This window comes from Rhyacophila brunnea, unplaced genomic scaffold (assembly GCF_057557595.1).
Source record: "Rhyacophila brunnea isolate RB1 unplaced genomic scaffold, BYU_Rbru_1.0 scaffold_4, whole genome shotgun sequence".
NCBI classification, from domain to species: Eukaryota; Metazoa; Arthropoda; class Insecta; order Trichoptera; family Rhyacophilidae; genus Rhyacophila; species Rhyacophila brunnea.
The window spans coordinates 27,559,036-27,582,412 of record NW_028233068.1 but is presented as its reverse complement, the minus strand read 5'-3'; the positions used below and the strand labels follow the sequence as shown (position 1 = coordinate 27,582,412).

Below are 23,377 nucleotides of genomic sequence, written 5' to 3'. Positions count from 1 at the left end.
GGAGCGCCGGCATTAGATTCTATTGTACACAATTTACGATACCTTATTATTACTATACTAGAGTCGAGATTCTCAGAGTAATCGGCTGGCTCTGCTGGGGGAAACAGAGATATAAGATAATTAATTATTGAATTACTGAATTTTTTTTTCAAATTCTACTGAAATTTTGACCTGGCAGCATTGGCTGGTAGCATCAGCATCCATCAACCGACAGCCGCCAACCGCCATTATCAGACTGAGTCAAAACAACCTGGTTGTTTATGTTTGTACACAGCGAATTGGTAAGTCATTTTGTTTTTCATTGTCTATCCATAGTATTTTATTTTTATTGCGTGAGGTGAATGATTCTGATGAGATTCTTCTCAGTTATAGATTATTTATTGTATGTATCCTACCCTGTTAAAAATTTTCATGGTTGCATCTTGATCTTACTAAACAACCTCCACGTGTTTTTGTCTGAATATTCCGTATTTTCAACCCTAATTTCGATATAGAGCCCAATATAGAAGATTTTCCCATTACTTTCATGCCGAAACACAGTTCCCTCGCTGTTTTTTTGGTAAACTTACCACACGCTCCCTTTTGAAGGGACGTCACGAAATGCCGCCAGATTGCCATTTTGTCTGTAATTTTCCCATCATTGTATCTATACTATATTTAAGATAATTTTATAGTACTACTTATCGTCATTTTGGTTTAGATGTTTTGAGATAAAAAAAAACCTAACATCTACTTATTTTTGAGTTCCAGTAGATTGTGTTAGGTTTTGGTTTTTCGTCACACAAACGGCATGGAGTACCTACAATAAAATTAGGTAGGTACCAAAACCTAACAACTCAGGCCAGGCACGCACTGATGACTTTTGTCACGGTGACAGATTCATTGCTGTCTTCCAATTGAGCGCGCGCACAGTGACTAAACTGTCACCCGTCGCGCTTTCATTCTAGCAATGGATTTCGTAGAGGCGGCAATGATTTTGGCTCTTATAATCAGACATAGAAAAAATGCACGAAAGAGACGTTATTGGGTACATCCCATTAGTAATGAGAGGCTAGGTACTCAAGAGAGAGTTTTACACTTTATACTAGGACCTCCGAACCTATCCTGAAAAGTTTTTTTGGATATCTTCGCATGAGTGTCAACAGTTTTGATGAGCTATTACAACTTTTGAGGCCTGGAATAACTTATCAAAATACAAACATGCGTATGGCTACTCCACCAGAGGAACGACTTGTAACTTTAAGTTTAAAAAAAGCTAGAAAATATAATTATAAAACACAAAAATCCTGTTGGCAAATAGGTACCTACTGCATAATATATATTTTTTTAATCATTAATAATCACGTCGTGACTTTTTGTACGCGGTGGTTGTTGGTAGTTTTGAACAATCACAAACACCCAAGCTTTTAAAAAAACACAATTATCCTCACCCGGATTTGAACCCAGAACTCTCGGGTGGAAGGCCAGCGCCTTACGCACTGCACCACGAGAGCCACCTACTGCATAATATTAAGTTAACTGCATAAACACCTAGTTCAATAAAATGCCAGTTACACAACCAACAAATAAATTTGTATTTCAAAATGAAGAGCAAGAGAACACTAAAAGATTCAGACAAATGTATTTTAAAACAAAAATCAATAAGCTTATGTACCTACCGCTATTATTAAATATGGAATTTTCTTAAGTTTATTTGACTGTTTTAGCAATGTTGTGTTTAAAAGGCAAAGTTGTAGCATTTTACAGTATTAGGAACTTTAATGCCATTTGTATGTCCTCCCGTCGCAGCGTAGTGTGTTGAACAGAGCGACGGACACGTTGCTGAGTGATAACTTGTCTCCCGTGTGCGGGCGCCCATATAAAAGTACAGACACGGTGACTTTTTCGTCACTCAAAAGTCGTCGGTTGGAGGAACTAAAAAGTTACCCCAATGTCACGTCGCTTCGTGCGTGCACCTCCATATACTGCAATGTATTTTGACACAGCGACGAAACTGTCACCGTGACAAAAGTCACCCGTGCGCACCTGTGCTTACTGTAACTCAAAAATAAGTAGGTTTTGGTTTGGTTTTTGTTCTCAAAACATCTCAACAGCAATGACAACGTTTCCCAAACTTTCATCTGTGTGCCCCTTCTATAATTTTCGTAGATAGTACCCCTCAACAAAAAAAGTTGTATATAAGTAGCTTACTTTGATAACAGTTAAAATATATTTATTTATTCCCTTTTTAGTACCTACATAAACAAAATAATAATAAACGAAAAATAAAATTCATTCATAATAAAATATAATACCATATTCATCACACAATATCAATATAATCAAAGTTATATAATAAATAACATTCATTATAATCAATGAGAAGGATGAAATTGTTTATGTTAAGATGACATATCGTGTAGTTATTAATTTTAATCTGAGATGCGGTTCTACATCCACAAGCCTGTTCCCTTTTTTTGACTTAATGTTTACAAAATATGCTGAAAAACCAACTTCACTTCTTGTTGCACCAGGCGCAGCTAAAGCCCGGTGCAGCGCGTATCCCCACCATACTCTCCCCGTACCCCAGGGTGTACGCGTACTACTCTTTGGGAACCACTGAGCTATAGTATGCAGTGGTTTTCTGCCAATGAGATTTTATATCATTTTGATGCAGAGTTTTCCAAACTGAAGGTGGGCAATGTACGATTTTCGCTTGTTGGTCTGATTACATAATTATGTCAAACACCATAATGTAGCTTCACAGTAGTCAGTAGTAGTAATATTTCTATCACTAAGCGCTTCCTAAAACTTTCTCTGTTGCATTCATGTGCCAGTTTTATTCAAGCATTTGAAGCATTGCAATCATCAAATTTTCTGTTTTTTCATGTGGATTATCAATAATTGCACAATAATTTCAGTTCCACCGGTGATTGTATTAAGTTTTATAACATTTTATGTTGAAACTGTTTTTCAAACTTCCATCCAAATTCTCTGTTTTTTCAACTGACAAGGTGAATTTGAGTGTTCGTTTCTGGAGTCTCACATTAATTCATACGCCTACATGCATTTCACACGAAATAAATTAATGTACACGTGAAAATTCTGACCTATTTGACATTTTGTTATTCATAAATGAAGACATCAATAAATATGAAATATAGCAAATTAGGGTCTCACTTGCCAGAAATCTTACCTTGAAGATGCAGAAATTGATAGCTTTTTGGATGCTGCATGACACGATCACAGTATTCCAGCTTTCTAGATTGTACTTCTCGATAATTTTTTCATTTTTTCATCCTTGACATTCGTAACTTTGTCTTTCGCTGATAGCGGAGCATGTGTCTATCACCCACATTTTGAAAGCTTATATTTTCTGAGTGTTTCTGTGAGTCCACACCCTAATCCCTATAACAAGACCGTAATTACCAGTGTTTTGTCTAGGTCGTGAAGTGTGTTTTTAAATGTCTTTAAGAATATAAGTTGATATCTGGCGGCTACCAAAAATATTATAATTTATAGTTCCACACCCCTCGAAAGAACGTACACATGATATTCTTGGATTGAAGCACTAATAAGTTTCCATATTATACTGACTGATTATGACTGAATTTCACTCTGCCTATGTGTATTTAGACTACGCTTTGTTTTTACAGGTAAAATAACTAAAATGGCTTCTTTGCAATTAAGCATGATGGACTCTGTAAAAAATATTCTAGATGGGCCCACGTTCGAAGAAAATACCTTAAAGGCTATGAAGTCGTTAATTAATATAATTAATGATTCACAGGATAAAAGCTATGAAGTAAGTACTCGTTGATTAGCAAATAATATTATCTCCATATTTATACATTCAATAATTGCTATAACTAATCTCACGTCTATGTTGGCTTATAATTAGGCTTACCATAATTATGAAACTAAACCGGGACAGGAACGGGGTGGGGTATAGGACAAAGAAACAAATTTGACCACCAAAAATTGTTTACTTACCTATTAAAAGTATGTACAAAAGAAGAATGCAGGTCTGGTGCAGCCGAAATTAAAGTTATTTTATTAATTTATTGTACCAGTCATACTTCTCGTTGCAATGAACTTTTTTTGCACCTTCCCTGCTGTCTCATCACTTATACGCTACTACGGCCAATCATGACAATTTATTATTGACAATCAAACAGCCGGGACAAAATTCCAAACCGGTCGGGACGCCGGGATCAATGTATGAAAGCCTATTTATAATGTCATGGAACCTGGGTATGACAAATTCACATGATCTTCTACATCTGATTGGACCTAATAGGTTAAGCCACGTTGACACGATCCAAGTACACTTGGACCGAGCGCCATCCAAGCGCACTCGTACGGAACATCTTCATACAAATTACTCCATTTTATGATCCTCTTAGTATCAAACATGATGACGCATAATATCACCAATATGTTAATCACCCAGTCTTGCACGTAAGCATATACTGTCGAACAAGTTCTTCTTGGCTACGTGTTACAGCTGTGAACTAACAAGCTCCTCCTATTTAGTTGACGACAGCGCCTTCCGGCTTGTGCCTAAATCTTCTTGTTAGACAGTAGGTAAGAAATGAAACCATTCCACTTTGGACGTGGACACAGTCCTGCACACTCATTCTGAGGCATAACAGAGATTATTATTTTACACATTTATTACCAATTGAATTACAATTTAAGTTTTCGAGTAAAATGGTTATATTATATTTTTCATGTAAACCGTTTTTGATTCACATGTTTGTAAATGGTTTTTTTTTGCTCGCGAATAGTTGACATTTTCGAGTAATTATGTTATTCCATGAGATATAAGAAGATGCTATGAGGTACCTACATTGAGTTGAAATTTATAATTTAATAACGTTTCACCGTATTGTGTTATTATGGCTCTCAATAGTTTTTGTTATTTAAATTATTAAATGAATATTTCTGCATTTTCGGAAAGGTTATTTTTCGATTATATAATTATATCAAAATAATGGTTGCTTTGAAAAAAAAATGAACCGAGAATTAGTTTTAATGGTTCACAATATAATTAATTTAATATTATAGACATTTTGTAATTGTGCACCCTGTGATTAGAAAACATTACTGATGTATTAATTTACCTATACAGTGGTCAGTATATCTGATTAGCTCTGTCACGTAATGAGATGGGGAATACAAAAAAACATGATCATAAATTGTTTACAATTTACATAGATGTGCTAAGAATTTACTGTACTTTATTACTATTTAAAATACTGTACCCAGAGTGATGCAAATTGGCTGGGCATATTATGTAGTTTATGAATCATATTTACAATATTTGTAATCTATCTGTCAATTTGTGTTCAATATCTAGATGTCAATACCCTCCGAAGACTTGATGTCGTGTTCAGTGTGTCAGAATCCTGTCACCAGGCGCTGCGTGAGGTGTGCTATGCCGTATTGCTCGTCTGCCTGCCGAGAGAAAGACTGGATGGGCATACATCACTTTATTTGTTTGTATGTACCATTATAATACAGCCCGTTACTTGAAATGTCAACACTCATCACGAATGATGTATTATTAAAAACTATTTTTAATAGTTCTTAGCATGACATGGTCCGCCATTACTGTATTAGTTGATATAGCAGTCTGAGTTAAGATTAATGGAATACTCACATCATGCTCACTCAAATGTGCTTGGCTAACATAATTTTTTGGAGAGAGTGATTTAGTGGGGCGAGGGGGGCATGCAAATATTTTTTTTGTGACATTAACTGTTTACACACAAAAATGGTGAATGTTGTGTAAATCTCATTTAAGTGTCAGTGAGATGTATTTATTGTTACGTGCATATTTTGTGCGGCGTTGTGTAATTTGTCTATTTTTCTGCCATTATCGTCAATATTGTTCAACGTTGTAGTTTTAACAAGAAATAAATGCATATTTCCTCACCAATTACTATGAAAATATAATCTAAAAGCACTTCACTGTTTCTTATCGGTCAAGACTAAAATAGAAAACTAATATTATTGTCAATTGTTTTTTGACATGTCAGATTATTTTCAAATTTAGAATTTGCGGAAATCCAATAAAACATTGAACAATGATGTGACATTTATATAGTACTAGCAGAGCCAGCTGGAGGTTGCCAGTCTGTCTAGCTAGGTCTTGCAGACGGCTTGGCGGTGTTGGATATTAATATAATTGTGAAGTATGCATAGACGGCGCCAAAGTTTTCCCTTTGGGATGGATTTTTATTCACCTCAGACAGTTTGACATTTCGCTGATTTGTCAGTTTTACGATTTGCAAGTCTTCACTGCCAATATAAATTTGGCCTTCACAATATCATCTGATACCACTTCAGACTGATGGACCTAGCAGAACAGCTGGCAATCGCCGATTGCTACCACTGACATTTTTATAGAATATACCTAATATGTTTATATATTCCACCTTTTCATTCATACTTATTCGTTTTCGTTGAACCAAGAAAACATATTACACATGTTGTTGGTTAGTTTTTTATAATTCATTAAACCCTGCCTCAACCAAACAATAGTAGTAAACAATATTATTCTATCTATATCCAAAATGATGGATGATTTAATGGCATAATTTTAAATATTTTATAGACAGATGCGTATTATGGCTTGCTTTTCCCAGGGTTTAATTGAATTTTAAAAACTAACCAACACCATCTGTAAATTGTAGTCTTAGTTCAATGTAAACAAATACGTATAACTAACAAAGTTTAGTCTTTACTATCTATGGTGGATCCACCCTACCTCCACCCATCGCGACTGCAGGATAGTCTTATTTTTCATACATTTTAGATTATTGCGTTATAATACGTTTTATTTATTCAATGGGGGAAGATCCTAATGGTACGTTTACATTTGACACTAATATCGTCATATTTATGTATGACACCATATTCACCAAGTGTAAACAGTGATTATATTTGTACCAGCCACTTATTTTGCGTGTGTCGACACTCACCTGTCACTTATTCAATCTACTTATATACGCAAATGTAAACACCGCGTATTCGACAATTCCGAACTTGCCGCGATATATCACCGAAGTTGGACTACCGTCTACTTTTATATCAAGTACCTGACACATTATTCGTAGTTTGACAGGTACCTAGTGAATTGCATAGGTATATTTCTAAAACAACGGACAATCAATTATCATAGGTACACCATGAATGTATGCCCAAAGTTTACGTTAATAAATGTACCTACTGTAGCGATCTGTCAAAAATCATAGACAGTGAGAAATAAATCGGATATGCCGTGTTCTATGGATTTTGTTTGAAAATAAAATATCGCTTGTTCTCGGCACATACGATTAATTCTGATGCACTCTGTGAAGAAAAAATGCGCTTCAAATGGTATTACCTAATTCATTTTGGCCCACACCTGCACTTGTATTACGATAATATTATATTGAATATGCATGAATATGCAATGACGATCAAGTGGTAGATATCGCAATGTTACTGTTAATCGTTCTTCTACACTTATTGCATTTCTGAATTGTGTGTCTTGTTTTTTGGCAAAAGGTCCAATCTTGCAAACTAAAGTTCACAAATTGAGTTGGATCTTCGATTTTAAACTCTGACATTAAACGGAAGGCACAAAGTTCTTCTCGTCGCTGAATCCATTCCCGCACCCATCTAGACCATTTTTTCCTCCTTTTTGTTGCCAAAAGACTTAAAATAATAACACTCGCTGCTTTCTTTTTTAACATTCCCATATTGACAACTGACATAACGTTTTTGAGAAGTATACAAAATAAGTGTCCGAATAAATTACAATACCATATGTAAACACCGCATATATTTATTCCAATGTTGCCATTGAATAAAGTGTCGAGACTTTATTTCAACGAGAAGTATACCAGAATTTTATGTCAGATCCATGCAGGTGTAAACAGTAAGTGAATTTTTATGTCAGACACATAAAATAAGTATATCGGTATAAGTGTCAGATGTAAACTTACCATAATAGATTGATAAAAAATGTAAAAACTATTTCTCATAAGTCTTTTAAGATACTCGTAATTACCACTTTGAAGGGGTGTGTCCATATGCTTTGCTTAGGAGCCAAAATGGTATTTTATTTTAAAATTCGTAAGTACTATTACTACTGAATTAATAAATTGCAACATGTTAAATTTATTATTTAACAAATTATCTGGGTGGGTATTTTGTCGAAATCCGACTGCGTGTGTGTATTTGTATAAAAAAACAGACACGACAGTACAAATAAATATATTTTCGAAATTATAGTATAGATATGAGTTTTCTATGTATATTCATTACTTAGATATAGAATAATAGGGATTTTTAATATTACTATCAATAAATTCATAAACTTCAGACTTAATATAAGAAATTACATTATAATGACATATTATATTATACGTCATGCTTCAAATACGGTATCACAAACTTCCATATAAAATAGATAGTTTTCCTGATACAGTAATTGTATTATTTTTACATTTAGGTAGGTAAATGAAATTCATGTGACGTTTAATACAAGTAATTAATAATTCATGGTGTTTATTTTTATTGATAATAACTTTATAAAATTACGGTAACCCATCTCCCTATTTTATATCGTAAGTAACTATTAATACTCAATGGTAATATTTATTAATAATAATTAAATTGCAATAATGTTTCTTCTTTATGGTAAATAATGACTTTACGAATGTTGCTAGCTATTTTATCGTTTATAAGCTCTGAATAAAATACATTGTTATAGGCAAACAATAATACAATAGTCAATTATGACCATTTTACGCCATAATTAGGTACAATAAGTCAGTGACCTACTATTTTTTCCATTTCTGTACGTGCTAAAAATAGTAACATTTTTAATTCCTCAGCCAGATACAGTAAAACCTCATTAGTAAGAACCCTGATAATTTGAAATTTTCGCGAAAAAAAGTCCTTTTAACATTATTTTCATATAAAATCACACCTTTAATTCGAACTGATTTCAGAGTCCTGGCATATAAAAATATTCAATAAATCGTAATATAGTACACTATTTCATGAGTCAGTCATTGAAAATTGTGACAGACTTTTCTTAAAACTTCAAAAATTACTTATTTTATGAAGGTAATAACAACAAGGTAATACACCCACGATGGCCGCGTGGCTTAAGTGCCGGTTTATAGTATCGAGGGTCCCAGGTTCGAATCCTTGGTCTGACAATTACACATATTGTTTTTCAATTTGTGTATGAGTCAGAGTATGGACCTAATAGGTTGAGCAAGTGGCTGACATCCATTTCTCGTAAAAATAAAATCTGTTAATACAAACCTCCACTCTGTGGAGACCCATATGATCATATTAGGATCGGACATGGAATAATAAAAATAAAATAAAAAAATAAAAATAATCCTGACATGGTATTTCCACAGATTTTAATTTGAAAGAATTGTATCTGAAATTTGGTAGGCACATTTATGATCGGAAAAAAAATAAAAATTTTAATATTGTCCCCTTACCTAATTATGTCCGTCCTACATTTCATATTTCGTAATTCGATTTTTTTTTCGATTTTCGGTCCCATGGAATTTGTATTAACGAGGTTTTACTGTAATTTGTCAAATAATACGTTTAGCATGTTGGGATTTATTCTTTAGTATATTATATTAACTCATTTAGTGCTAACGCGATTGGCGCGTTTGCAGTAGTTGGCCATTAGATATAATTAACATGATATTTAAATGTGGTAATTAAATGTAATTAACTGGTCAGCAGTGAATGTATTCAGTAGAGCAGAGCGGGGTCACTTGATCATGATTTTGCTCAAAGCAGTATAGCTTCTAATTAATGAAGAAATAAGAAATGATATCTTTTAAACCAGTTAAGTTGTTTATTTGGTCATGTAACTTCATCAAAAAACTGTAACAAAGACGATGTTTGCAAGACTAAATTTACATTAATGTCACAAATGAGCCACCCAATGGGGTCAGTTGAGCCAGTGGGCGTAGAAAGGTTTTTTTCATCAGAGCAATATAAAATACAAACAAAATCTTTCTTAAATCCTTAATCCAAGTTATTAGAAAACAATAGGAACAATAGGTACTTCTTCTTCTTTTGGAGATTTTTAGTTTTCTTAACAGGTCGTGTCTCTTCATCAGATTCAGAGGAACTCTTCAAAATAGCTTTCTTCACTGTCAGTTTCTTCGACTTTACTATTTTCTTGCTACCCTCACTTTTCCGTTTACTTTGTTCTGCAGCAAGCTGGTCCTTCTCAGGTGTATCTGTTACTTTCAGGTGTACGTTTGTTATGGCTCAAATGACCCCTTCCCCAAATTATTACTAATTGGATTGAGCCACCCAAAGACTATTGAAAATAGATTATTTTTGATACTGTCATCGCATAAACACATTATTTTTAAATCAAAATACATTTACTTGATTGCCGTAACACCACAGACATGTGCTTGAGAGTCTTGAGACCAAAAAGTATGAGGAACTGCTTTCTTTACTTTTGGCGTGAAAATAGTAACATCGCACGTTCACAGTCACATCGAACACCGGACGGTGACTGATGCAATTGCGAATTGGCTGTCTACCCCTCCCGCTTTGTTCGGAATCCACCGCTTGTATTTATAATGCAGCATAAGAGTGATACTAAGGGTGGCTCAGGTGACCCCGTGGCTCAAATGGCTCTGCCCTACTTACTAATTTTAAAATAACATACCATTTTTACTCCTAAACAAAGCATATGAACACACCCCTTCAGAGTGGTAATTAACTTAACCCTTTCAAAGCGTTACAAATACCGGTTTAATGTATAGGTAAACTTCACCACATGAGTATATTATTATCATGTTGAATTAAACAAGTAATTACGATTTTATCAACTGAATACAACATTTGTTTATTGCATCTGATCATTTTAACTTCACCTGAGAAAATACCCATTCGGTACAGCAACAATTAGATGTTGTTATGTAAATAAGCGAGAGTCTTTGTCTCTTCTGATTGGGTTTTTTAATAATTTTCGAACAACTCAATTTTTTTGGCTCCCTGAATAATTTGTTTAGTAATCGTGAATTTAGTTGTCCCACGCTGGACAATCTATTTTTGCATAAAAGGTGGAATGTCCCGCAGAAATCGGTACGTCTGGCAACGCTGTGTACTTCTAGAAATAGTTTTTTTTTAATTGTCTTAATTAACGCAATATTTGTTGATCGTTAACTTGTCTATCGGCTCACTTGGTATATTGAGTAGATCGCGGAATATTTTCAAGATATTAAAAATAGCATATGATATATTATGAATGTACAAACATGATTTTTAAAACCTTTCTATGTTTTTGAAAGCAATAGCTACTAAAAAAAGGCTGATTCTGAATGAAATTTTCTGGATTAATAAGAAAAAAAGTTGGAAGGATGACTAAAAAAAATTGAAAGGAAAGAAAAAGTGTTCAGATTGTTCGAAAATCATCCCAGGTACCCAGGATCACTGCACTGGAAAGATAGGGTTAAAATTCAATGGATTAACGCAGAACAATGTATACGAGTAAAAGTATACATTTAGTTAATGTCCTTTTCACACAGTATTGTCTAATGGGAATAAATATTTATTCATAATATGTTGTATTAATTTCAGTCCTGAGAAGACAGATGCCAAACTTAATACTTTAAGTCCTTCGCAGAGGGAAAAATTTCATGTCTTACTGAATACCAATGTTATGCCGTCTCTTCATGCCCGGTAAGTGAAATTTTACAATATTTTAATTGTCCGTCCCAGGAAACATAAAATGAATGGGAACTGGCTTACCCTACTGGGTAGGGATTCCAATCCCGGGATTGGTAAACATAATCCTGAAACTTTAGACATTGATTTTTTTTTATCAATTTTTATGGAAAATAAAATAAAAACGAAAATATAACAGAAAAGATACTTTTAATAACATATAACTACATTAGAAATAAACTGAGTTTGAATGAAGTTTGATTTATTACCCATGTGTTGCCAATTCATTTTATTTTTCACATAAATTAATAAAAATGAGAAAGATTGAAAAAACAATGCTTCGCACTTTTAACAAAGTGATTCCATCATGATTTCATACGTTTTACGACAGTTTCATATTTGGCTGACTAATTAGATTTATGAATCAGAAAGGCCATCAACCATGAATTACTTTACTATTTTTAATCTCATTAACCCATTCATAAGTCTTTACTATCAGAAACGGCAATCTCATATAATAAATGTAAACACTAAACACAATATTGATTCTATGAAATTTTATAAATGAAAATCGTTTAGATTTGTACAGTATAACCTCGTTAATAAGAACACGGGTAATTCGAAATTCGCCGTACTTCGAAATTACACGTACACGAAAAAAAAGTCCCTTGGAACATTATTTTCATATAAAACCATACCTTTAATTGGAATTTCATAATTCGAATTGGCATATAAAAATATTCAATAAATCGTAAAAAAGTACACTATTTCATGAGCCAGTCATTGAAAATTGTGACAGACTTTTCTTAACCTTTTTATCGCGACGTAATTTCGCTCATGTACTTGTTCGGGCGCGCTGCGATTTTTACGATTCATAAGTCTTACCGAAACGTCATTAAAAATGTACCTAAAAATCCACTGAGTGGCTCTAGCTATTATAAAACATTCCTTTTAATTTTACAGCATGTGAAAATAAACAAAAAGATCGTAAATTAAGCAACAGAGCTTTAAGAAATTCTGTCATACATAATAAAGCATGCTTGGAGTACATACCGCAGAGTGAAGCGGCCTCTTATGATACCCGATAAGTGGTAGACACTTGCGCCAATGATTATTGTTCACACTTTTTTAACACCAACACAGAACGCACACAATCGTTATTGTTATTTTATTTCCTTACATCTTGGTCTCATATTTCAGTCACACCTAATTAATGTTTATGGCTTAACTATATTTCAAAAATTGATTTTGTCATGGTAGTCATAAAAACAGGGCACAGAGCATAAAGCGACATCACATGCTTCACACATAATGTTCGTCATTTTTCTTTTTTTATCTTTAGTAGTTGAAGCAATACACACACACGACATCTTCGATATGGTTTTGGTTTATTTACTGTTGGAGGAATTTTACGGGGTAAATGTTTTAGGAGTTCTGTTTTTAAAATTCTTTTTGGGTTATTAGCTACTCGAGTGGTTTGTGATGTCGATGGTCTTGAGGCACTGCCATATGTTTCGATTAATTGTCGGATTACGTTTAATTGAAATTCAGCTAAACTAATTTTTTTACCGGTGATTACTTTGTAAAGAATGCTACTATTTAATAAAAATAACTCTATGATGTGGAATCCAACCTTTTTATACCACTTAATAATGGATCAGCACTCTAATGTTCTTCAATTGTGAGATGGCGATTTCTTGTCATCAACATTGATACAGCATAAAATACATACATCTCTTCTGGGCATGTATCATACCAGGCATGGATCCTTGCATTCGGAGTGTGGGCCTGTGTGTTGAGCATATGGTTGTGGTAATTATTTGTGTGGTTAACTATGGTATTCATTATTGTTTTGTTAAGAAAATGACGAAAAAATTCCATTTCTGTGGAATTTTCATTGAGCTGTACACTAGGGTTAACGCCTGAGTTGAAACTATCAAAATCGTATGTGATCGGCACGAAGGGACCCGCAGTCCACGATTGGAGTAAACTATCTGGTGCTGCACTGGTAGACGGTTCAGCCACTCCTTCATCACTGTCTACATTGGAAGGTTCGTCAACATCGTCGGGATGTTCTACTAGCGCAGCTTCTTCATTATCACTTTCCATCTCATAGTCCGAATCCAAGCATTCAACATCAGGGATAGACATTTTTATTTAAACACTAAATATACTATTATAACTTAACAGTTTTGAGGAAAGTTTTAATTCACTACACAATAATATTAAATTTTAATCTTAGTTCTTTATTCGACTGAAATAAAAAGAATTTTAATCATCACTTTCCTTGAAATAAAAATGAGTGGCCGTGAATTTTGAAAATCTATTTTACAGTTTTTAATTTAAATTTAAATATTTTACTGATTATTATTTACCTATTCTCAATTTTTCGTATGTATTTCCATACAGTACAAAAGATTTATTATAGGAATTTTAAATTATTTATGTGTTAATAATTTCGTTTTCACTTCACAGCCACTGATTTTATTCATAAAATCACGTTTCATTTAAAGAATTAACGCACATAATTAATTAATAACAGAATGGCGCATCAATAATAATTTTATAGAAAACCGTAAAAAACTTTGAAATTTATCAATCACGACACGAAAGCAATCGACTGTCGAAAATTATCACCGCACTAGCCGATTTCATGTATGAGATCATTAACATCAATTCGCGCCGGCGCAAATTGCGCAAAGCAACTAGCGGTAAATTTTGAAACCAATCATTGGAAATCTGTTTTACTCCAATATCGACAGGGTATGTGTCTTTGCTTAATTTCGAATTATCTAAAAAGTCTTATTGAAAAAAAATCACAGATGTCAGTAAAGGAATAACCCAGCTAGTTTTTCAAACAAATTTCGACTGTATTACTCGCCGAATTACGAAAATACGGAGGTAGAAACTTATGGGCACTTCTGGATGCCCTTAGCGGCGAACGGTTTAACTATCATGGGCATTTCTAGATGCCGTTAGCGGGAGGAGGGTTAAAACATAAATTACTTATTTTAAGAAGGTAATAAAAATAATCCTGACATTTTATGACCCATTAACACACACAGAACGGAAATTTGGTAGGCACATCTATGATCGTAAACAATATTAATGAAAATAAAAAAATTTTAATTTTAATATTTTTCCCCATGCATTTTATAATTTGTAATTCGAATTTTTTTTCGATTTTCGTTCCCATTGAATTTGTATTAACTAGGTTTTACTGTATCTAGATTGATAACATTTTTTGATTATTTGAATCTAAGCACCTTTTATAATTTTCACAAAATGTTTATCAACCTTTGTGGTGACCTAGTGTAGAACCTCTCTTCTTCTTTTCAGCTCTGAAGTGAAAGGAAACGATCATGACTTTTCATCAATGAACAGTAAACCGCAGATGTCGACCGATAGCGGTATCTCTCCTGAACCAGAAAATTATGCATCTTCGAAATGCAAAAAAACCATCAAAAAAGACTTGTAAGTATTTCTTAGGACTATTTAACCGGATAACTGCCGCCAGCGTCTTAGCATGCTTTTCTATTTCGAGAACAGTGGGCCAGCCAGGCAAAATGCGCATGCAAAGACGCTCCACTTGAAACGCAATATATCGGCCAAGGTCAATGTTTTGAATAATTCAATCACTTTGCCCACACAGCGACATCTCTTAGGATCATGGTGTAATACTTACATTTGACATTTTCTATAGGTATTACCATCAACGAAACGTCAATTTTAAATAAAGCTTTCTTGGGTTACCGAAACGCGTCGCTAGTAGGGTTGTGCCATGGATCCGATATTTATCAAATCACACGCTGGGATTCCCATTTACTTATAGTAGATGCAATCGAAATTATGGTTCGCTTATGCATACGAGAAACGGGGAATTCTGTGATTCCTGAATATACCCTGCTATGTACTCAATAGGAGTGACACATCTTGGAATACATACCAGTTGAATATTCGTAGTCGTATTTGACGTATCTAATTCGGTTTTGCGGCTGAAATATTTTCATTTTACAATTCATTTCTTTTATGATAGTTTTATAATAATTACTGTTGGACTTTTGGCATTTTTATTCGTAATTTTCATGTACGATTTCATAAGTTTTAAACCTTCGTAATCTGTGTTGTGTGTAAGTAATTGTTTATTTTACATGATATTATTGTCAGGACTTATTTTGTTCGCATAGTGTTTAACTTATTTGACTTTTTTGTGTTATATACGAGGGTGGGTCAATAATTCCTCAGAAAAAAGCATTAACAGTTTTTTTTTTTTTTTTTTTTTTTTTTTTTTTTTTTTTTTTTTTTTTATTTCTCAACATAATCTCCTTGGAGCTCAATACACTTGGTTAGACGTTTCTCAATATTTTTAAACCGTCAGAAAAATAAGTTTTCGGAAGGTCCTCAAAATAAGCATTTGTCCGATCGATGACTTCTTCATTAAAAAAAAAACTTTGTCCACTTAGCCATTTTTTTAAGTTTGGGAAAAGGAAAAAGTCACTGGGGGCTAAATCTGGCGAATACGGTGGGTGGTCGACCAATTCGAACTTCAATTCTTCAATTTTAGCCATTGATCGTAAACATGTGTGAACACGGGCATTGTCCTGATAAAAGAGGATTTTTTTCCTGTTTAACCTATTCCTCGCGCGCGTCATGTAGAGATGCCGGTGATCGCCGTATACGTGAGCCGCGAGCGTCGCCTAGAGGTGACAGTATGTTTCTACTGCTGTATTTTCGTTATTTGGTAAGCAACAGAGACGAAATTTGTTTTACGAACATGCTTCATTATTATTCTACTGACATCTGTTGATTTCTGTCATCCAAACATTATGAAATAGTTCGTAATATAGCAAAGACTCGACCCATATCGACTTCCTTCAAAATACAAATAATTAGTTTTGTCGATTCAAATATCTCCGCTAGTTGGTTGCGTAATATGCGCAGGCGCGTGATATCATTTCCGAATCCGGCTTTGTTTGGAATAGTGCGGTGATACTATTTCAACAGTGTGTGTCTGGTTTCGTACGGTTATCGATACCATTCAGTTTCGGCTTTTATAAAATTACTTTGAATACGCGATTCTGTGATTAAGTGTAATTATTTTAATCATAATATTGGAGATTTCATGCATTTTACCCATTGAAATTAGTGTAAAATGTGATTAAGTAGTATTTTAAATTTCAATAATATAATTTCGAGTTCACAGATTCTTCATATATATTTTTATATACATTTGCAATAGTGACAATAAGTTCGTGTAGGTACATTGTGTAGTGAAATATTTAAAGTTAATTTTTGTACATTGCGATCAAAATGTCTGCGCGTGATAGTGTATCCGATGAGGAAGCCCAAGAATCCATTGAATACTTGGATTCCGATTATGAAATGGAAACTGATGATGAAGGAGAAACAGGGCTGGCAGAACCACACAATATTGACGACCCTTCTGATGTTGACCATAATGTGGGAGAGGCTTCCACTTCCACCTCTGGACATGAAGCACCAGAGGCTTCCACTTCCACCTCTGGACATGAAGCACTAGAGGCTTCCACTTCCACCTCTGGACATGAAGCACCAGAGGCTCCACGTCAACCGTGGACCGCGGGACAATTTGTGCCAATTGTGTATGACTTTGACAGTTTTAACACTGGTGTTAATCCAAGTGTAGGCTTGAATGAGAATTCAAGTGAAATGGAGTTTTTCACACACTTTTTAAATGAAGATATAATGGGTAAAATAGTGAACTTTACCAACGGCTATCACGATCATCTGACCAACACACAAGTCCACACACCTAACGCCCGAATTCATAACTGGTATGATACTTCCATAAGCGAATTGTACATATTTTACGCTGTTACCCTATTGATGACGAGAAACCGCCGTCTTACAATAGAGGAACACTGGAGTACCGACCCTTTGTTAAATGCAAAAATTTTTAGCCAAACGATGGTCAGAGATCGTTATGAGCTAATTTTGCAAATGCTTCACTACTCTGACAGTGAAACCCCTGCCGGTGATAGACTTTACAAAATTAGAACACTTCTCGACCACTGCAGAAATTTGTTCAAAGACTCGATGTTGCCGAATGAAAACCTCTGTATAGATGAAAGTATTATAGTATTTAAAGGACGACTTATATTTAAGCAGTTTATACCTTCAAAAAGACATAGGTTTGGGATTAAGTTATTTGTGATTTGTGATGTTGAAACTGGATATATTTTAGATTTTATAATTTATTGTGGCGACGGAACGGAAATTACCGATAGTGAAAAGTTGGGTGTGTCTGGGGCTGTTGTGACCACATTGATGAGGGACTATTTTGGCAAAGGCCATAAACTTTTTTGCGACAATTGGTACAGCAGCCCAGAATTATTTGAACATTTGTTTAAACAAAAAACAAATGCGTGCGGGACAGTTCGCAGCAATCGGAAGCAAATGCCGAAAATTCAAAAATTAAAAAAGGGTGAAATAAAATCTTTAAACCGACACCCTTTGCTTGTGTTGAAATGGCATGACAAAAGGGAGGTACACATGATAACTACCATGCACGACGACTCAATGGTGCCCACACATAAAACCAATAGAGCCACAGGACTACCCATTATAAAACCGAAGTGCGTTGTTGATTACAACAAAAACATGGGTTCTGTCGATAAAGTTGACATGATGTTGAGTAGTCTGTCGTGCATGCGAAAAACAATTAAGTGGTACAAAAAAGTTGGTTTCCACATCATTGATTTATTTTTATTAAATGCTAGTATTATTTACACAGTCATAACCGGTAAAAAAACTTCTTTGGCCGATTTTCAGATTAAAGTAATTCGTCAATTAATAGAAAAATATGGTAGTGCCTCAAAACCTTCAACATCATTAAATATACTTCTTCCAGCAATAATCCAAAAAGAATGTTAAAAACCGAACTTTTAAAACATTTGCCACGTCAAGTTCCCCCAACTGAGAAAAAAGTCAAAGCATTTAGGCGGTGTCGGGTATGTTCCCAATCTACCATTAAAAATACAAAAAGAAAAATGACAAATATTATGTGTCGAGAATGTGATGTAGCTTTGTGCCCTCAGCCCTGTTTTTACGATTACCATGAAACTATTAAATTTTAAATTCTTGTCCGATAAAATTTTATGTTAAGTGTTTTGAAATAACCCCTCAATAATAAATAAAGTGATTTCGTAATATTTTTTATGTGCTCTGTAAAATATTAATGTGTTCTGTGTTTGAAGTGGGGTTCCCACATATCGTGCCCTAATAAACTTGTCATCGGCGCAAGTGTCCATGCCACTTGAAGTACGACAGTGGCCACCTGGTATGTACCTATGCATGGTTTTTTTACTATGGGACGTGTTTGTTCAAGCTCTATCGCCTCATTTAAGTCGTATTTGTTTATTTTTAGATGTTGTAAAATTATTAGGAATGTATATTTATCGGTTCTACTGCTTCTCGAATTTTTAATGACAGTTTTTAACGAGTTATGATATGATTTATGATTCGTAAAAATCACGCCGCCGACAAATGATATACATTGGGGCGACCATTGGCGCGACGAAAAGGTTAAATGAGGCCGTTTTTCTTCAATTTTGTTTTTTAGCTGGTCCAATAAAGATGCATAATAATCCCCTGTTATTGTTTTTCCTTTTTCCAAATAGTCAACGAAAATAATTCCACGTGCATCCCAAAATACAGTAGCCATAACCTTACCAGCTGATTTTACGGTTTTCGCCTTCTTTGGACATGGTTCGCCTTTCGCAATCCACTGCTTTGACTGTTCTTTCGTCTCGGGAGTATAGTGGTGTATCCATGTTTCATCTACAGTCACAAAGCGACGAAAAAATTCATCCGGATTGCGTTGCATGAGCGACAACAGGGCTTTAGAGGCCACCACCCTATTGCGTTTATTGTCGACTGTGAGCAAACGCGGCACCACCCATCTTGCAGAAATTTTTTTCATGCCCAATTTGTCATGTAAAATAGAAATGACGCTACCTTTTGAGATCCCTGTAACCTCAATTATCTCACTCAACTTTAATCTTCGGTCACTTAACACCATATCGTGGATTTTATTGATCATTTCTGGTGTAGTCACCTCTACAGGACGTCCTGAGCGTGGTTCATCCTTTGTTGATGAACGACCACGTTTAAATTCATTTAACCAGTTATAAATAGTTGCAAGTGAAGGAGCAGATGTGCCGTGAACTAAATCCAACTCATTTTTTATTTCCTTTGCTGTTAACCCTTTTATATTAAAATGTTTAATAACAGCTCTAAACTCTATTTTCTCCATTTTTGTAAACAAGCAAATTTTTTTTTTTAAATGTACGAGAAACACAACAATCCAACCAATCTGATTGAAACTTCGCAGCATACTGAATCGGTAGTGCCGCTGCATGAAAACAAACCGCTTACAGTACTAGTCGCGCCACCTGTCGGCTTTTCTAAGGACTTATTGACCCACCCTCGTATTTTTATAATAAGTCAGTTTCTGGGATATTTGAAATTTTTTACATATAGGCAAATCTTTTGATCATCTTCCTAATGAAAAAGGAAGGAACACAAAGTATGAGTGCAAACAGTGTAAAGTGGCGCTCTGCGTTGAACCTTTTTTTGAGACATACCACACGATAGAAGACTATTAATTTTTTTTTTAATTCGTTATATTTTTATATGGTTTTAAGATTAAAGTAGCATATTATTGTGGAATTACTTCTCATACATTGTCACGTTCTCATCTTTACTGTGTAAGTGTTGTGACAACCCTGACGTTTTGTGAAACATTAAGTTTGATTTATTTGGATAAATGGCGGCAATTTGGTAAGTCTATATGATATAGTATTAAGGTTTATTTTTTCAAAGAAAATCGTGACCCTCCGTATATGGCCATACTAATACCTCTTGGCATAGAATAGGTTATTAAAATATGGGACAATGTTTAACACGTTCACTGCAAATAAAATATCTGCATATTGACGGTTTTTGGCATTTGGCAAGTTCAATCTTTGGCCATCATATAGGTCAGTGCTCCGCAACCGGTGTGCCGTGAGACAATGCTAGGTGTGCCGCAGTGCATTGCTCAAAAAAAATACAAATAATTTTGTATATTATACAATACAGGAGGACCTCGACTTTCGTACATAATTGGTTCCTGAAAGTGTGTGCGAATGTTAAATGTTCGAAAGTAGAGGGAAGTAAAAAAAAAATTAAATTGTGTGTATTTTAAAATATTTATTTATCAAGTAAATATAAGATGTTTAGGAGACATGTCGAGTGCTTAAAGTCAGACAACGTTATCTACAAAAAGTGTTTTTTTTTTTTTGAGATAACGTTATTTTACATTTAACCCGGCCGCCGCGTCAGTTTCAATATGAAAGAAGCCCGCTCTGCGGTAAGGTTTTTCTAAATGCTGTGCTTCGCTGTATTATGATAAATACGGCAATTAAAAATAGCTGGTATAACTGTTATCATGCCTAGATACATAAGGTTCGAAGTGCCACAATAAAAAATAGAATCGATTGTTGAATTTAGCTGTGTTTACTTCAATAAAATCATTGATAGTCCCTTGTATTGAAAAATCAAGGAGCCATGTTTGATGACGTAGACACGCTTGTGCGCCCATAAAAATTAATAAATCACTCACTATAATATTTTACTCATGTTAGAAACACTTAAAAATGCCATTAAAAATATTGAAAATAATAGCTTTTATGTGTGTGTCGCATATTATTACATGTTTTATGGTTCGCGTAAAGTTGAGTCCACACTGGTTGAAATATTATAATGTCTTTTGTTATTTTTTGAGTCAAATTTGGATTTTTACTAGATTAAACTTTTCAGTTTTATTGAGCATTGTGTTATGTTAGTGATTGTCGTTTTATGTTTTATAAAAAAAACAATATTTATTTTGTAAAATCTGCGTAATTTTTTCTAAGTGCTATAAAAACATTTTTTGCGTGAGGTTTTAAAATTTTATAAACATTAAATTGCATGCAAAGATAGTATGTAATATAGTTGAAAAGTCAATATTCCATGATTTGTATTTTATATTATGTTGTATACCCGTGTGTTTTTTTTATACTTACGTTTATTTATACGTTTTATATATTCCTTCATAGTAATTCGTAATTTATTGGTAAAACTCGCAATCGTCCTAACTAAAATATAATAATATATTATATTTTTTCATTCCGTGTGGACGCATCTTTACAAATATTTACGACTTTCAATAATGAGCTCGATTTATGACTTTCAAACAATTGGGGTGACACATGATGACATGACCATGAGTAATAAAAATAAATGACATAATCCAGAACACAAGTTCAAGTACATATTTAGAAATATTTCGACGACACATTATTTATTGTTGGCGCACACTCAACTCGAATGAAAATATTTTGTATGCCTAGTGCGCAGGCGCTGTAAAATACCGCGTAGATTTGAACTGATGCAATCGTACCGGCGAATCTCAATAGATCGAGAGGGTTCGAAAGATCGATGATTATGAACATATTTTTGACAAAGTTATATAGGTGGAAGTAGGCGGATGGATCGCGCTATTTTTTAATAAAATTCTCAATGCCGCATGAAAAATATTTCTTGCGTTATCCACAGGTCAAGGTTTGCGTATCTGACTGCTATACGGTCGCCCATGTGTTACGTACTAGCCGTATCCTACTGGAATACGGTCGCCGGGAAAGGGTTAAGGCTACATGATAGTCAAACAACGTTATGTCAATCTTTTCTAATTTCTTATTAAATCGTCAGTAAAGTTTAACGCTAACTACATAAGTTACCCTTGTTTTCATATTTTTTTAAAAACTATCCCTATAAATTTTAACATCATTATAAGCAAGATAAATGTACAATACACAATAAATTATAAAATATTAACATTAGGTTTTAAATAAACATTTCCCTTGTTGAGTTGCAAGAATCTAAAATAACGATTTTTGGCTCTCCTGTAAAGTTGCACTTTTGTAGATAGTGTTGTTTGACACTAAGCCCTCGATGTTTAAGTGGGGTTTGCGGAAGTTTCCCTTAGACAGTTATCAAGAATTAACTGTTTGCCACTCTTCTTTTTCTTATTTTAAATAAAATATTTTTAATGGTAAATTATTAACTTTACAATATTGCTTAACTGCTGACACAAAATGTTAAGTGAACCATTCCCGAAATATTAACGCAGTAACCAGGCTTTTTATTTGATTACCAAATGACTGGAAGCAATTCTTTATCTTTCCCTTTCAATGCAATTAACATTGGCATCAATTTTAAATCACCAGCTAAGTTTCCACCAAGAAGCAATGTCAATCGGTTTTTATGCCCAGGGGCAACTGATTCTTCCTTAGATAAGAATGTATGACTAGGCATTTTTTTCCATAATAAACCTGTCTCATCTACATTAAATATTTGGCTAGAGGAATATTCTCCATCTTCAATAATTTTGGATTATGAGGAAATAAATTCTTTTGCAGCATCTTTATCCGCATCAGCCGATTCTCCAGTGAATTTAATATAAACCAACCGTTACTTGCTTGAAAAATCATGTTAGAATCTTCTTTTAATCTAGCCTTCCAATCTTTGTGCAAACTAAGAGCCTTCGCTTGAATAATTGAAATACTTAGGACATCTTTTTGATGTTGGTCATCGACCCATGATGACAAAGATT

At 34.1% G+C, this 23,377-nt stretch overlaps 1 protein-coding gene across 1 annotated transcript in view; it reads left to right on the top strand.

Moving 5' to 3' along the window:
* Positions 1-226: 226 nt before the first annotated feature.
* The window catches only part of LOC147067189 (uncharacterized), a 99,551-nt gene continuing 76,400 nt past the window's right edge, over positions 227-23,377 (top strand). Inside the window, exons 1-5 of the mRNA XM_085954896.1 lie at positions 227-281; positions 3,636-3,784; positions 5,342-5,484; positions 11,617-11,718; positions 15,043-15,177. Coding sequence (XP_085811022.1) covers positions 3,650-3,784; positions 5,342-5,484; positions 11,617-11,718; positions 15,043-15,177 — 515 coding nt within the window. The 5' untranslated portion in view covers positions 227-281; positions 3,636-3,649. The remainder of the gene's footprint in view (positions 282-3,635; positions 3,785-5,341; positions 5,485-11,616; positions 11,719-15,042; positions 15,178-23,377) is intronic.